The 17038-nt window shown below is 43.8% G+C and overlaps 1 protein-coding gene across 2 annotated transcripts in view; it reads left to right on the top strand.

Moving 5' to 3' along the window:
* The window catches only part of ARHGEF9 (Cdc42 guanine nucleotide exchange factor 9), a 587846-nt gene that overhangs the window by 486432 nt on the left and 84376 nt on the right, over window positions 1–17038 (top strand). For both annotated transcript variants that reach the window (XM_073641046.1, XM_073641047.1), the window contains one exon: window positions 5514–5643. In XM_073641046.1, the coding sequence (XP_073497147.1) occupies window positions 5514–5643 (130 nt within the window). The remainder of the gene's footprint in view (window positions 1–5513; window positions 5644–17038) is intronic.

Below are 17038 nucleotides of genomic sequence, written 5' to 3'. Positions count from 1 at the left end.
CCAGCCCATCCCCTTAAAACATAAATTAACTGTGGTTTATCACATCTTTTGGGAAGCTGAGTTCAATTTCCCTAGCCACACACAGTCCTGATTACTGCCACACCTGTTCTCAATCAAGAAATCACTTAAATAGGACCTGCCTGACAAAGTGAAGCAGATCAAAAGATCCTCAAAAGCTAGACATCATGCTGCGATCCAAATAAATTCAGGAACAAATGACAAAGACTCCAGCGAACCACAGTGAGAGCCATTATCCACAAATGGCAAAAATATGGAACAGTGGTCAACCTTCCCAGGAGTGGCTGGCCGACCAAAATTACCCCAAGAGGGCAGTGACATCTCATCCAAAAAGTCAAACAAGACCCCACAACAACATCCAAAGAACTGCAGGCATCACTTGCCTCAGTTAAGGTAAGTGTTCATGACTCCACCATAAGAAATAGACTGAGCAAAAATGGCATTCATGGCAGAGTTCCAAGACGAAAACCACTGCTGAGCTAAAAAAACATATAGGCTCTTCTCAGTTTTGCCATACAACATATTGATGATCGCCAAGACTTTTGGGAGAATACTCTGTGGACTGACGAGACAAAAGTTGAACTTTTTGGAAGGTGTATGTCCTTGTACATCTGACGTATAAGTAAATCAGCATTTCAGAAAAGGAACATTATAGCAACAGTAAAATATGGTGGTGGTAGTGTGATGGTCTGGGGCTATTTTGCTGCTTCATGACCTGCAAGACTTGCTGTGGTAAATGGAACCATGAATTCTGCTGTCTACCAAAAAATCCTGAAGGAGAATGTCCGGCCGATTGAGATGCGGTGGCATGACCTTAAAAAGGCTGTCCATGCTCAGAAACCCTACAATGTGGCTGAATTACAACAATTTAGCAAAGATGAGTGGACCAAAATTCCTCCAGAACGTTGTAAAAGACTCATTGCCAGTTATCGCAAACGCTTGATTGTAGTTATTGCTGCTAAGGGTGGCTAAACCAGTTATTAAGTTTAGGGGCAATCACTTTTTCACACAGGGCCCTGTAGGTTTGGATTTCTTTTTCCTTTAATAATAGAGACCTTCATTTAAAAACTGGATTTTGTGTTTACTTATCTTTGTCTAATATTTAAATTTGTTTTGTGATCTGAAACATTTAAGTGTAACAAACATGCACAAGAATAAGCAATCAGGAAGGGGGCAAACGCTTTTTCACACCACTGTATTTCGAAAGGCAGGACATATGTAAATGAGGAGGAGTATGTCTGTATGTTAGGAGTAATATGAAAGTGAATGTGAAAGAGGAAGTGGTGGGGAAAATTGTGAGGAAATTGAAACCTTGTGGGTGAGGACTGAAAATGAAATTTTTGGTGTAATATATAGACCACTCGCCCAACATTACTAAGGAGTTGGAAACTCAGATGCAAAATCAGATGCCTTGTCCTGCACAGGCTGGAACAGTAGTGATTTTAACAACCCAGATATTGACTGGGGTCATAACTCTGCTTTAACTGCAAATGAGAGAAAATTCTTCAGCTTGTTGCAGAATAATTTTATCAGCCAGTTTGTGGAAGAAACGACAAGAGGAGATGCTCAGTTGGAACTGATCATTTCTAAAAATGCAGAGCTTGTTAGAAATGTCTCTGTTTGCCAGAATTGTGGTACTACAATATCATTTAGTTTTGCTTAAACTGCAAGAAAAACATACTCAGGCGGGGAGGGCAAAAATACAACCAATTTCTCCTGAAGGCTGCAATTCAGGACATTTTCTGGGAGCAGCTAGTGTCAGATATTGAAAGTGATGTAAATTATAAATTGGAGAGGTTTATGTTTATATTGATCAGTCAAACTGTAAAATGTATTCATATAAGGAAAACAGTATAGGTGACAAAAAGTAAGCAACACATGGCATATGCCTAGTGTTAAAAACAGGACTGGTGTTAGGGGGAAAACTTGTCAATTACTCAGGGCCCCACGCCCTTAGAGGCCCCCAGCGTTTACTGCAGAAGCTACATTGATAATAGCATTATCGGTGTAGTTTCTGACGTTCAGACTGCTTCAGGACCTGTGGTGACATCACGGTCATGTGACCATGATGTAAAAAGAGGTCCTGTAGGATGTGGGAGTCTAGGTGAACTGAAGAAGAAGAGACAGATGTATGTGCTTTGTGTATGCAGCATGTCTCTGTATGTATATGCTCTGTGTATACATGTCTCTGTATGTATGTGCTCTATGTATGCATGTATGTTTGTGTTCCGTGTATGCATGTCCCTGTATCTATGTATGTGTTATGTTCTTTGTATGCATGTATCTGTATGTATGTATGTGCTCAGTGCATCTCTGCCCACTTTGAAAATACCATGTTTATGCCATCTGCATGTTTATACAGCGTCAAACCCGCAGCGTCCAGATGTTACAGCATAGTGAATGGGATCCCTAGAAATCCCATGTCCACTGTGCGTGCATCTGAGGCTGCGGATCACCCGTGGACACTGACATGTGGCACATCTTTCAGGACTGCAGCATGTGAAATTCTCTTGCGGAGTCGCTAGTGTCCGCAACAGAAATTTGACCGCTAGAATGTATTGAATGTGGTAAATACGCATGGTTCAGTGAACACATGTGGATTTACCTGCGTTTAATAGAATGCAACGTTTTGGACGTAGCAAAAATATGCTGCATCCAAAGCACTGCTACGTCCGGATCGTGGGCACAGAGCCTAAAATTTAAAAAAAATGACGTGGGCTCCGTCGTCATTTTTATAACCAGTAGAGGGAAAACTGACCGCTGAGGGCTGATATTAGTAGCTGGGGAAGGGGCCATTAGCCAAAAATGTTCCCTGGCTATTAATATCAGTCCACAGCTGTTTTTTTAGCCTTTACTGGCTAGATTACAGGGGGACCCCAGAAAAAAGTTGACATGGGGTCCCCCTATAAAATCTAACCAGAAAAGGCTAAACTACACAGCTGGGGGCTGATATTAATAGCTAAGGAAGGGGCCATGAATACTAGCCTCCTCCACGGCTACTAATATCACTCCTCAGCAGTCCCAGAAATGGCACATCCATAACATGCACCAAATCTGGCACTTAGCCTCCGCTCTTCCCGCAGCCCTGTAGCGGTGGTGAGTGGGGCAATGGGATTGTGGTTCACGTCAGCCTTGTATTGGCGGCTGATGTGAAGCCCAGGTTAGTAATGGAGGGCGTCTATAAGATGCCCCCATTACTAACTGCGTAGTAAAATGGTCCCCACTTTTTCAATAAATACATGGCCAGAATAAAGTATTTTAATGAAATAAAAAACACGTTTTTTGTTTTTTTATTGTATTGGGTCCGCGAAGCCATAGATCTTCTGAAAAAAAAGTAAAAAAACAAACAACCATATTCCTCATCTCTCCGCCGTCACGACGCAGTCCACGTACCGCCAACGATTGTCCCTCGGCGATCCGGGTCACTTCTATAGCAGTGATATCAGCAATCACTGATGTCACTGCTGTAGAAGACAGCAGTGTATTCTGACCGGAGTGTAAAATCACTCCTATCAGTATACATTGCTGTGCAGTAGGTCACTGGGGTTCATCAGCTGAAGATCATCTGATCACCCCTGGTGAGCTCACCACCATCACCCTGGGAACATTCTTCAGAGCACACTCCCCGCAGTGTACCACCGGCCGCAGGGGAGAGAGCATCGCCGGGGACCAGGACCAGAAGACACTGGGGGGGCGCCGGACAGGTGAGTATAAGGAATTTTTTTTTTATTTCTACTTTTTTTTTTAACAGCGGGCACGCTGGCTTGGCTGGGAAGACTACTGCTGGGGGGGGGGGGCAGTAGTCTTCCCAGCCAAGCGGCGGTTGGATAAGAGGAGTAGTAGTACTCCTCTCCCGGGTACCATCAGCACCACTTTTCCGCCGCGAATTCGTGGCCATTGGTTTAATTGAAACTCAGCAAATTCGCAGGTATAAATATTATACTTGTGGATGGGCAATGGGCACAAATTTGTGGTGGAAACGCCCGCACAATGGTCATGCTGCGGTTTTTACCGCAATGGTAGTCCTGAGCGGAAATTTCCGCATCATGTGCACAGCACATCAGGATTACCATTGCTATAGCTGGCAGACCTATTAACAAGCATTTTCGCAGCATTTCTGCGGCGGGAAAACCACTGCGAAAACTCATCAAAAATGCTTTGTGTGCACATAGCCTAAGAGAGGTATGAGCTTATGGGACAGGGACATAATACCACTACTTTACAAAGCATTAGTGCGATATCTGGAATATGCTGTTCAGTTCTAGACACTAGGTCATATTAAGGATGCCCGGGATGAAGGAGTCAAAGGGGAACATGATTAATGTGTGCAAGTACATAAATCACCCATTTAAGAAATATGGTCAAACGATGTTTAATCTAAAACCCTCTTAAAAGACAAGAGGGTTCCCTCTATCTGGCCAAAAAAGTTCAATTTCCAAAGGAGACCGACTTTTTTTTTACCATGAAAATTATTAATCTGTGGAACAGCCAACCTCAGGACCTCGTCATCGCAAGAACCATCAATTCTTTAAGAGACTAAGCTGCATTTTTAAAAAAGAATAACAAATACTTCTGTAAATATGTAAAATTAGTATTCTATATGTTGAACCAGTCGATTGAAACTTGGGATCAGAAGGGAAAATTGGCTCTTTGAGGGCAGATTGGTTCATGCATTATGGTTGTACTGATATCCATTCCCTTTTAAACTCTCAAATCCATCGGTTACACCTGATGGACATATCTGTTTCAACTGTAACTAACAATGTATGGAACCTTAGGCTATGTGCACAGTGAGATTTTCGATGAATTTTTGAAGCAGAAACTGAGCGGAAACTCTCCAACTCATCCTCTAAATCTCAATACTCCTTAAAAACGTTGAGTTTCCGCTCAGTTTCTGCTCAGAAAACTCAATGAAAAGTGTTCACCTACCATTAGTGGGTCTTTTATGTCTACGGGGTGTATATGCAGCTAACCTTCTACTGAGGATTTGTGTACAGAAAATCAGATGCATACTCAGGAATAGCATTGGGAATGGCAGTTCATAATATCTTATGCTCATGCTGAGGAGAAAATCTGCAGCTTAAATTGACTAATTCAGAGCGAAACGTTCAGCAAAACCATAGCATTTCTGCAATAAAATTTAGATTCGTTTTTGCCCCTGAGTATTTTTCTGTGTATCTTCTGCACAGAATCCCATGGTAATGTACTCTTAAACTGGACGTAAATGTTATTAGCCAATCAGCCAACCGTTAATCTTACCAAACTGACTATTCTCTTGCATACTCATATTGCCAATCATGCATGTCTTTTGATTGGGAAGTAGCCCACTGCCAGAAATTTATGGTGGTGGCTCATTTCCCTTCAGACTTTTTAATATTGACTATGCCCCCCCCCCAACGTAAACCAAACGAACGTCAGCCTATCATTTTATACAAATTAAATAAATGATCTTCACTTTGCAATTAAAGAAATATTGTGTGTTTTTGTATCGGCAGTGATTACAGATATGTGGCAGCAGCTCTAGCGGTTATGAGGAATGTCACTCAACAGATCAATGAGAGGAAGAGGAGACTGGAGAATATCGACAAGATCGCACAGTGGCAAGCATCAGTCCTGGACTGGGAGGTTAGCAAGAAAGTTTTCTAAGGTTATCTGTGAAATTAAGAGTCAAATAAGCTGAACTAGTATTGGGAGCATTTAAAAGTTTGCCAGTTGTTCCAATTAGGGTAATATTTCTTTCCCTCTTACGTTTGTTCTCTGCCGCCATGTAAGCTTACCCAATTTATATCTCACTCTTTTGTCTGTAATTCTCTCTTCTGTTCATTCAAATAATCTCTTCTTTCTTTTTATGCCTTTCCTTCTTTCTTTCTTTCTTTATTTATTTATTTTAAATGTTTTAAAGGTGCAATAAGCAACCATGTCATAGCAAAATCTGTAATAAGATCACATTGCACAATGATTACATTTAGCAGAGATGACAACATGAAAAGTTTATATATACTCTTATATGTGCCACAAGTATTTCTGTACTGCACAGGAATAAAGTTACAGCGGGAATCATGTATGCAGTAATGTCAGAGTAGCGGGATAGACGGCCTTAGAGGTAAGCAACCTGTGTTGTCAAGTAGGACCCATCACTTGTCATCATCCAAGGATATTATAGGTCAGGAATAAGTCACACATAATGTCACAATGCACACAGCGACATCACAGCGCAGGAGAAAAACCAAAGCTGATGTCATGCAGAAAGTACAGAATGATGGCATAATGCAGTGAAGTAACAGCACCTGAATAATACAGAAAGTGATGTCACTAAGGACAGAATCAGACGGCCATATAAATCGGAGCAAGGTCGGAATGCAGTGCACGGACTGGCCGGCGGCTCTCGTGACCCAAGTGTAACAGCTGCATGTACAGTCTGTGTACTGTGTTCTGATCCCGCTCCAATTTATAAGGCCGTTTTACTTTGCCCTAAACATAATACACAAATACCCTGCAATAAATAAATAAACAGCAATAGTGCATGAAAATAATATAGGGTACTTAGTTCACATAATTTTGATCAAAATAATGCAAAAGCCATCCCACCATGTCACGGTGACCGTAGTTGGGACGGTCCTAACTCTAATATTTAAAACCTTACCCTTTGTCAAGTGACATGCATGTGGATAAAGGCTGAGAGAGACTGCGCCCGGATAGTAGATACACAGCCATGGAGAACTACATGAATATAATGTTCAGCTCAAAGAAAAAGCAGACAAAACCTTTATATGCACTTGTGCACACTTAACTGAAAAAAACTAAACATTATGTTTCTGTCTTTGTTTTTTTCTGTTTAGTGGCCATGTTTGAACATGCTCTTACATGCTGCATGCACACCAATTTATATTCCAGTTCATTTCTTTAGGTTTTTGCCCTAAACCAGAATAATGCACACAACGTTATGGGGCTCCATAGGAGAAATTGAAATTGAGCCATATTTCATCATATTTCATTTTGTTAACCAATTTCAAGTTAAGCCCATTAAAGCAGTGCTGTAAACTAATGAAACCTAATTCTAATTTAGAAAAGTATAATATTATGAAATGTGTATATGAATGCACTCAGTGCTTATAGAGCTATTAAAATGGTATTCTAAAATTTGAAAACCATCTCTTATTCATGGGATAAGGGATAACTTCTCGATCTCTAATGGTCTTATAGCTGGGACCCCCACTGATCCGAGAACTGGTGCAATAAAGAGCCCTGTGTGAATCGACCAGTGGTCAATCATGCCTAATGCCGCTCCATTCACTCTTAATGGGACCGCCGCAGATAGCCGAGCACTGCTTTTGGCTGATCTTCGGCACTCCCACAGGAATGAATGGACTTGCAGTGTGCATGATTGACTAGCGCTCTATTCACATGGGGCTCTTGATAGCATTGATTTTTTGGATTGGTGGTGGTGCCAGCATTCCCGTAATCGGAAAGTTATCCATTATCCCATAGATAGGGGATTACTTCAAAACTTGAGCATACCCCTTTTAAGCAGTGTCCTCACAGGTTGTAGCTCACCAGAATTCCCCATCCAAACTCATGTCTTTACATCTATTCCTTTGTCATTGTACACATCCTTTTACCTCAGAATTAAGAAGACTCTTGCACTTGCTTCACTGCGCCCCCAATAGTGTTAGGTAAAGCTCTGTCTATTCCCTTCCTCTTCTTCTTCTCTTCTGTCCTATACGTATTTCACACTTTCATAATTTTCTTCTGCTTCCTCTACCATTCATTCATTGTCTTGGGATTTGTTACATCCTTTCTTTGCTAACGTTCTTCTTGGTTTCTAACTTTCTTGTTAATCTGTGTCTTTATCTCTCTACACATTTACAACTTTTTTCTTTTACCACATGCAAATTTATTATCCATTTTCTTTCTTGCTTTCTGTTTTTATTGCAAGAAATCAAAGTAATTTAATTCATTAGTGTGTCTAATTAAATTGCTTACAAATTAATTATGCCTTAGATTTTTAAACATTTATTGCAGAAATTTACCACACTGCATTCTCGTAGAAAACAGCTCTTCCAAAATACATTTTTTTTCTGTATAATAGAAACTTTTTGGCTTTATGTAGTCCATATGCAATTACTGTATGTAATTTGCTTGTGGATGTTATTGTCTTGGCCTGCATGGATCCTGTAGGAATAAAGTAATTTCATGAGTCAGGCACATATCATGATACAGTGTTCACCTATTCTCTGTCTGTACTGTTCGGGCTGGCTGATCTATTTTGATTACAGAGAAAATCTATTTCTGAGATAAAACATATAAATCTGATAAATCTGTTTATTAAATTTAGAACCATCTTTAATAACATGATGGGTAGCATGGTGGCTCAGTGGTTAGCACTGCAGCCTTGCAGCGCTGGGATCCTGGGTTCAAATCCCACCAAGGACAACATCTGCAAGGAGTTTGTATGTTCTCCCCGTGTTTGTGTGTTTCCCCCGAGTTCTCCAGTGTCCTCCCACACTTCAAAGACATACTGATAGGGACTGTAGATTGTGAGCCCCAATGGGGACAGTGATGATGATGTCTGTAAAGCGCGGTGTACTATGTTGGAGCTATAAGTAATCATAATAAATAAACTAACAATAAAGATATATATATATTTTAAAGGTATTAGTTTAGTTTTGTGTAGAGAACCTTTGTGATCATGATAGATGGATATCAGCTGCTGTAGCCCTGGAGCTGTCTGACTGATACTTTTGAATTACAGAACCCTTGCCTATGTTAATTTAGACATAATTATTGGAAAGGGTTCTTTACAGTTAAAGTGCACATGTCATTTAAGATATATTTTCAGAATAAGCCCCGGGGTGGGCATATGTGAGCAGTCAGTCCCACTCATCTGTCTGACTGCTAGTAAACCCGGCTCTTGACACACCCTATTAACAGAGCCTGCCTTCTCGGGTTTATATCGCTGAGGCTACCAACCTCAATGACACATATCTCCCATTGAGGACCTATCCGGCAGCCATCTTACTATATATATATATATATATATATATATATATATATATATATATATATATATATATATATATATATATATATATATACAGCTCTGGCAAAAATTAGCAGACCACTGCAAAATTTTCATTTTCTCTGATTTTTCTCTTTATAGGTATATTTTTGAGTAAAATGTACATTGTTGTTTTATTCTATAAACTACTGACAACATGTCTCCGAAATTCAAAGCTAAAAATTGTGTATTTATTTGCAGCAAATGGGAAATCGTCAAAATAACTGTAGCGTCGGCGTCTCTGCCTCCTGCCGGGCAGAGACGCCGGTCCCCTCACCGCCGCGCTCCCGGTCTGGCGTCCTCCGGCTCCCCTTCGGCCGGGCCAAGGTGGCATTCATCATGTCTCATCTCACCGGAGAGGCGTTGGCGTGGCTTAACCCTCTGTGGGAGAGAGGGGATCTTCTGGTGTCTGACCTCCAGGCCTTCCTCGCGGCTTTCCGGAAGGTGTTCGATGAGCTCGGACGAAAATATTCGACTGCCTACTCTCTTCTCCGACTCCGCCAAGGGAGTCTCGCTGTGGGACAGTACGCCATGCTTTTCCACACCCTCGCATCTGAACTTGCCTGGAACCATGAGGCTCTGGTGTCCACCTTTTGGGAGGGCCTTTCCAGACGGATCAAGGATGAGCCGGTCATGACATACCTCCCTCTCTGGACGACCTGGTGTCATTAGCTACACGGATCGACATCCGTTTTCAGGAGAGTTCTAAGGAGGCGACCCGTGAGAAAAGGCCAGTCTTGCAACCAGCATCCCCTCCGGTGCTTTCTCCAGAGTCTATGCAAATAGACCAAGTTAACATGGTCAAGTCTCGTCAGGAGGGGAGTTGCTTCTACTGTGGCAGTATTGAGCATCAAATCCGCTCCTGTCCGGTGAGACTGGGAAACTCCAGTGTCTAGGACCGCTCAGAGAGGTCGTCCTAGGCAAAACTTCTTCCTCTTTGCCCTTGACTCTGTCCGTTTCAGTTACCAGTGATGAGACCCGCTTCTTCGAGACTGCCTATCTGGATTCCGGAGCCGCTAGGAATCTCATTCAGCAGGCCGTTGTGGAGCGTTATCAGATTCCTACCATACGTCTGGCTGATCCTTTAGCGGTTTCCTCTGTGGATGGAAAGCTTCACTCTGAGACCATCTTGTTTGTCACTGAGCCTGTAACTCTTCAGGTGGGAATGCTACATTCGGAGAAGATCTCCTTTTACGTGCTGTCCGGTCTCTCTCATCCCCTCTTGCTTGGCCTGCTTTGGTTACAGAAACATGAGCCCGTCCTGAATTGGAGCTCGGGTGAGGTGCTCCGTTAGAGTCAGGAATGTCATAAGTCCTGTCTGGTTCCGGTTCGTCCTGCTCGACCTCCATCTACTCCTGCTAACCTACCTGGCCTGCCAGCACCCTACTGGTCATATGCGGACATCTTTGATAAAAAGGAGGCAGAGACACTACCACCTCATAGGCCGTATCATTGCCCCATCGACCTAATACCTGGTGCTTCACCTCCTCGAGGGCGAATCTACCCCTTTTCGCTTGCCGAGACCCATGCTATGTCTGAATACATAGAAGAGAATCTTGCTAGGGGATTTATCCAGAAATCCACCTCTCCGGCTGGAGCAGGATTCTTCTTCGTCAAAATGAAAGACGGTTCTCTTCGTCCAAGTATCGACTATAGGGGCCTAAACCAGATTACCATCAAAAATAAGTACCCCCTGCCTCTCATCTCGGAGCTGTTTGACCGCCTAAAAGGCGCGAAGATCTTCACTAAGCTCGATCTTTGTGGGGCTTACAATCTGGTCTGGATTCTCCAGGGAGACGAGTGGAAGACGGCATTCAACACTTGGGATGGTCACTACGAGTACCACGTGATGCCCTTCGGTCTCTGTAATGCTCCAGCCGTCTTCCAGGAGTTAGTAAACGACATCTTCCGAGATCTCCTGTATTCCTGCATGGTGGTGTACCTGGACGATATCTTGGTGTTCTCCCCTGATCTGCCCTCTCACCGGAGGGATGTTCGTCAGGTACTACTGTGGCTCCAGAAGAAAGTACGAGAAATGCCTCTTTGAGCAGATCTCCCTACCATTTTTGGGGTATATCATGTCTGAGACCCGACTGCGGATGGATCCCGAGAAGGTGTCTGCCGTCTTAAATTGGCCCCGACCTGAGGGGTTGAAGGCTATTCAGCGGTTTCTGGGATTCGCTAACTATTACGGCCTCTTCATTCCTCATTTCTCCTCCCAGACTGCTCCCATCTCTGCTCTCACCTGTAAAAGAGCAAATCCCAGGGAATGGACTTCCATGGCGGAAAGTGCCTTTGTCTCTCTTGAGCAAGCCTTCTCCTTCGCTCCAGTGCTAAATCGTTCAGATTGCAATAAACAGTTCTTCCTGGAGGTTGATGCCTCTTCCTCCGGGGCCGGAGCAGTGCTCATCCAGAAATCCTCGTCCGGACGAATGGTGACCTGCGACTTCTTCTCCAAACTCTTTTCTTCGTCCGAGCGCAATTATTCCATAGGGGATCGAGAACTGCTGGCCATAAAATTAGCACTGGAGGAGTGGCGCTACTTGCTTGAGGGGGCTCTGCACTCGGTGGTCATCTACACTGACCATAAAAACCTTGCTTACTTGCAGACCGCCCAAAGACTAAATCTGCTTCTGGCCAGATGGTCTTTGTTCTTTGCTCGTTTCAGCTTCACTCTCCATTACCGCCCGGCAGACAAGAATATTAAAGCTGACGCTCTATCCCACTCTTTTCTGTCTATCGACCAAGAGGAGGAGCCTCTACACATCATTGATCCCTCCAGAATAATGACTGTTGCTCCGTTTCACCTGTCTCATCTACCTCCTGGTAAGACTTTTGCAGCGGCTCAGGATCGGAAGAGGGTCTTACTCTGGGGTCATTCGTCCAAACTGGCTGGTAATGCCGGCCAGAGGAAGACGCTTCTGCTCATTGCCGACATTATTGGTGGCCCACCCTGCGCAAGGATGTTGCGGCTTGTTCCTCTTGTGCCCGTAACAAGATACTTAGGCACCTTCCAGCTGGTCATCTTCTTCCTCTTCCCGTGCCTTCTGCTCCTTGGCAACACATTGCTATGGACTTCATCACTGATCTTCTGGTATCTTCCGGTTCTACCGTCATATGGGTGGTCGCTGACCACTTCTCCAAGACCAAAAAAGAAGGAATTCTGCGGTGTTAGTGAAGCGCTAGAACAACTAGACAGTGGATTAGGTTATAACACACAAACCTTTTATTGTTTAGTACGCTCTCTAACGCCACGACGTGTTTCTATAGCAGACGCTATCTTCCTCAGGCGTTAGAGAGCGTACTAAACAATAAAAGGTTTGTGTGTTATAACCTAATCCACTGTCTAGTTGTTCTAGCGCTTCACTAACACCGCAGAATTCCTTCTTTCTTGATTGCTAATCTCCCCTGTGGAGAGCGGTGGAAGCTTCTCTGTTTACAACTAGCCTACTACAGGACCTGCCGTGATGTCATTGTGGAATGCCCACTTCGGTCACACGGTCCTGGTCATGTGACCGCTGAAGCAGACAGAAGCTCCCTACAACAGTTCCTGCCAAGTTGTGATCATCTTACAGACTCCCACCTGGAAGCGTTTTCCCTTTTTGTGCGGGGCTCCTTTGCACAACAGGACCAGGTGAGTGGTCACTACATCTCCCCCTTCATTTCCCCCCCCCCAAACCTCAGGCTCTTCACCATTGGCGCTCCTACTGTTTTTGTTTTCCACTTCTCCAAGATGGCTCACTTCATCCCTGTGCCTGGTCTTCCGTCCGCACCTGTGCTGGCTAAGGACTTCGTGCGTCACATCTTTCATCTCCACGGCTTACCCCTCCACATTGTCTCGGACCGAGGAGTTCAGTTCACTTCTCGCTTCTGGAGAGCCACGTGCAAGCTGCTGGATGTCTCTTTGGACTTTTCTTCAGCCTATCATCCTTATCAGATCCTTACCAGTTTTCTTCGGCACTTTGTCAATGCTCACCATAGCGATTGGGTGGGACTTCTGCCTTGGGCCGAGTTTTCTTATAACAAATATGTGAGTCCTCTGCTAAGTCTCCGTTTTTTGTGGTTTACGGTCGACACCCCCGAATTCCGTTTCCCGTCTCCTCTTCAGTGGACAATCCTGCTGGGAAGTCTCTCGTTAGTGAATTTTTGCTGATTTGGGAAGAGACTAGATCTGCGCTTCTTCAGTTCTCATAGCGGATGAAGAAGCATGCTGATAAGAGACGTCTGGATCCACCTCAATTCCGTCCGGGAGCCAAGGTCTGGCTTTCCTCCAAATATGTTCATCTCAAGATACCATCATACAAGTTGGGCCCGCGGTTCATCGGTCCTTTCGAGATTCTGAACCAAATAAATCCAGTGGCGTACAAGCTGAAACTCCCTGCCTCCTTACAGATTCCCAATTCCTTTCATGTGTCTCTCCTCAAGCCTGTTGTCCTTAACCCTTTCTCTGACGATCCAGGTACCACTCCAGCTCCAGTCTCCGCTGAGGACATCTTTGAGGTAGAAAACATTTTGGCCATCAAGAGGGTAAGAGGAAAGACTTTCTTTCTCGTGGATTGGAAGGTGTTTGGTCCTGAGGAGAGGTCTTGGGAGCCCAGGGAGAACATTCATGCTCCTCATCTTCTAGAAAAATTTCTTGCGGGCCTAAAGAAGAGGGGGGCTTAAAGGGGGGTACTGTTGCATCGGCGTCTCTGCCTCCTGCCGGGCAGAGATGCCCATCCCCTCACCGCCGCGGTCCCGGTCCGGCGTCCTCCGGCTCCCCTGCTGTATCTGCCCGGGGTGCGCGCACCACGTGCAGTTCCCCAGGCACTGTACTTAGGGCGCGTGTGCTCCCTCCCTCTTAAAGGGGCTGTACACGCCGTCCTAAAGAGTCCCCGGCCAATGGCCGGAGGACTGCTCCTATATAAGGCACCTCCTCCAAAATGGAGGTGTCTGTGCAAGGTTGTTGTTTGTGTGCTAACACTCTCCTCAGCCCTCAGGTTCCAGTGCCCGCCAGCCTGTCTCTCAGCCGTGCCCGCCAGCCTGTCTATCAGCCGTGCCCACCAGCATGTCTATCAGCCATGCCCACCTGCCTGTCTATCAGCCGTGCCCGCCTGCCTGTCTATCAGTCGTGCCCTCCTGCCTGCCTACCTGCCGTGCCCGCCTGCTTGCCTACCTGCATCACCTGTCTGTCTACCAACCATACTCATCTGCTGTGCCTGTCGGCTTCAGCCATCAGTCCCGTGGGAGTCGCCTGCTCTCACAAGGTCGGTCCCAAAGTGGCACCTGGTTCACCTTCCTTTCCCTCCTTGGATTACGGAGTCGACTAAGCTGCCGTGTGGCCAGGGTTGGTCCAGGTAGGCACTTAGTTACGCCCCTCTGGTCCCTCCTTGCATCACAGCAAAGAGGTTCCACCACCTGAACCCGTAGCAATTATAAAAAAGAAACAGTGCTTTCAGACCTAAAATAATGCAAAGAAAACAAGTTCTTATTCATTTAGAAACAATAATACTCATGTTTTAACTCAGGAAGAGTTCAGAAATCAATATTTGGTAGAATAACATTGATTTTTAATCACAGCTTTCATGCGTCTCGGCATGCTTTCCACCAGTCTTTCACACTGCTTTTGGGTGACCTTATGCCACTCCTGGCACAAACATTTAAGCAGTTCTTCTTTGTTTGATGGCTTGTGACTATCCATCTTCCCCTTGATTACATTCCAGAGGTTTTCAATGGGGTTCAGGTCTGGAGATTGGGCTAGCCATGACAGGGTCTTGATGTGGTGCTCCTTCATCCACACATTGATTGACCTAGCTGTGTGGCATGAGGCATTGTCCTGCTGGAAAAAACAGTCCTCAGAGTTGGGGAACATTGCCTGAGCAGAAGGAAGCAAGTGTTTTTCAAGGATAACCTTGTATGCGGCTTGATTCATACGTCCTTCGCAAAGATTAACATGCCCAATTCCAGCCTTGCTGAAGCATCCCCAGATCATCACCGATCCTCCACCAAATTTCACAGTGGATGCAAGACACTGTGGCTTGTATGCCTCTCCAGGTCTCCGTCTAATCATTAGACGACCAGGTGTTGGGCAAAGCTGAAAATTAGACTCATCACAGAAGATTACCTTATTCCAGTCCTCTATTGTCCAATCCTTATGGTCTTTGGCAAACTTCAGCCTGGCTCTCCTTTGCTTCTCATTGATTAAAGGCTTTTTTCTAGCTTTACATGACTTGAGGCCAGCCTCTAGGAGCCTCTGACAAACTGTTCTTTCCGTGCACTTCACCCCAGCTGCCATTTGCCATTCCTTTTGTAGGTCACTTGATGTTATGTGGTTGCTGAGTGACATTCGAATAAGATGACAGTCATCCCGGTCAGTGGAGAGTCGCTTTCGCCCTCTGCCGGTCTGTAGCTTTGTTGTCCCCAATGTCTGCTGCTTAACCTCATTGTAATGGACTGCCGTCTTCAAAATTTTAAGAATAGAGGCAACATGACGCTCACTGTATCCCTCTGGTAGTAAAGCCAGAATTGAGCCCTTCTTTTCCTCACTCAAGACTTTTCTTTTCAACTCCTTTGGCATGGTTAAAAGTTATTTTTTCATTCAAATTACTTTTGGGCTATTCCTAGCACTTGCTTTGCCATCAAGCTTGTCCTATTGCAAGAGGATTGTGAAGACCACAGCAGTGTTTTTTATACATTCCCTCGTTACATAAGATTTGTATCACCTAATCAGAAGCACATTAAGTAGAATGAAGTGGACTTTGGTTGGAATTCAACTGACACTGGAATGGAATGGCTGAAGACATGTAGAGATGGGGATTTTTAGAAAACTGTGCAGTGATCTCTTTAATTTTTGGCAGAGCTTATATATATATATATATATATATAGAGAAAAAATATAAAGAGGCAGCACTCCAAGAAATTTTTGAAAAAAAATGGACTTTAATGAGCCCAAAGGCGACGTTTCGGTTCACAGAACCTTTCTCAAGCAGAGTTCAAGTGCATATAGTGCAATATATATAGTTACAAACAGTGATGCCATAATTAGAATCAATTCATACAAAAACATGATTATATAAAAAAGTGCAATAGTGCATTTCTCAAAATATCATCCAGTTACATCCAGTATGTAATTGTATGTAACTGGATGATATTTTGAGAAATGCACTATTGTACTTTTTTATATAATCATGTTTTTGTACGAATTGATTCTAATTATGGCATCACTGTTTGTAACTATATATATTGCACTATATGCACTTGAACTCTGCTTGAGAAAGGTTCTGTGAACCGAAACGTCGCCTTTGGGCTCATTAAAGTCCATTTTTTTTCAAAAATTTCTTGGCGTGCTGCCTCTTTATATTTTTTCTATTGACATGCAGCAGTGTGGACAGACTGTTTGGAGGCTTGGCACCGACTAGTGAGTAATATGAAATGGTGCTGTCTTTCATATATATATAATTTTTATATATATATATATATATATATATATATATATATACAGTACAGACCAAAAGTTTGGACACACCTTCTCATTTAAAGATTTTTCTGTATTTTCATGACTATGAAAATTGCACATTCACACTGTGAATTAACACATGTGGAATTATATACTTAACAAAAAAGTGTGAAACAACTGAAAATATGTCTTATATTCTAGGTTCTTCAAAGTAGCCACCTTTTGCTTTGATGACTGCTTTGCACACTCTTGGCATTCTCTTGATGAGCTTCAAGAGGTAGTCACCGGAAATGGTTTTCACTTCACAGGTGTGCCCTGTCAGGTTTAATAAGTGGGATTTCTTGCCTTATAAATGAGGTTGGGACCATCAGTTGTGTTGTGCAGAAGTCTGGTGGATACACAGCTGATAGTCCTACTGAATAGACTGTTAGAATTTGTATTATGGCAAGAAAAAAGCAGCTAAGTAAAGAAAAACGAGTGGCCATCATTACTTTAAGAAATGAAGGTCAGTCAATCCGAAAAATTGG

Source organism: Phyllobates terribilis, unplaced genomic scaffold, assembly GCF_046119375.1.
Source record: "Phyllobates terribilis strain yellow unplaced genomic scaffold, ASM4611937v1 Scaffold_7__3_contigs__length_470593459, whole genome shotgun sequence".
In the NCBI taxonomy this organism is placed as follows: domain Eukaryota; kingdom Metazoa; phylum Chordata; class Amphibia; order Anura; family Dendrobatidae; genus Phyllobates; species Phyllobates terribilis.
Note: the sequence above shows the minus strand (reverse complement) of the source record. Positions and strands in the feature narration are given on the sequence as shown.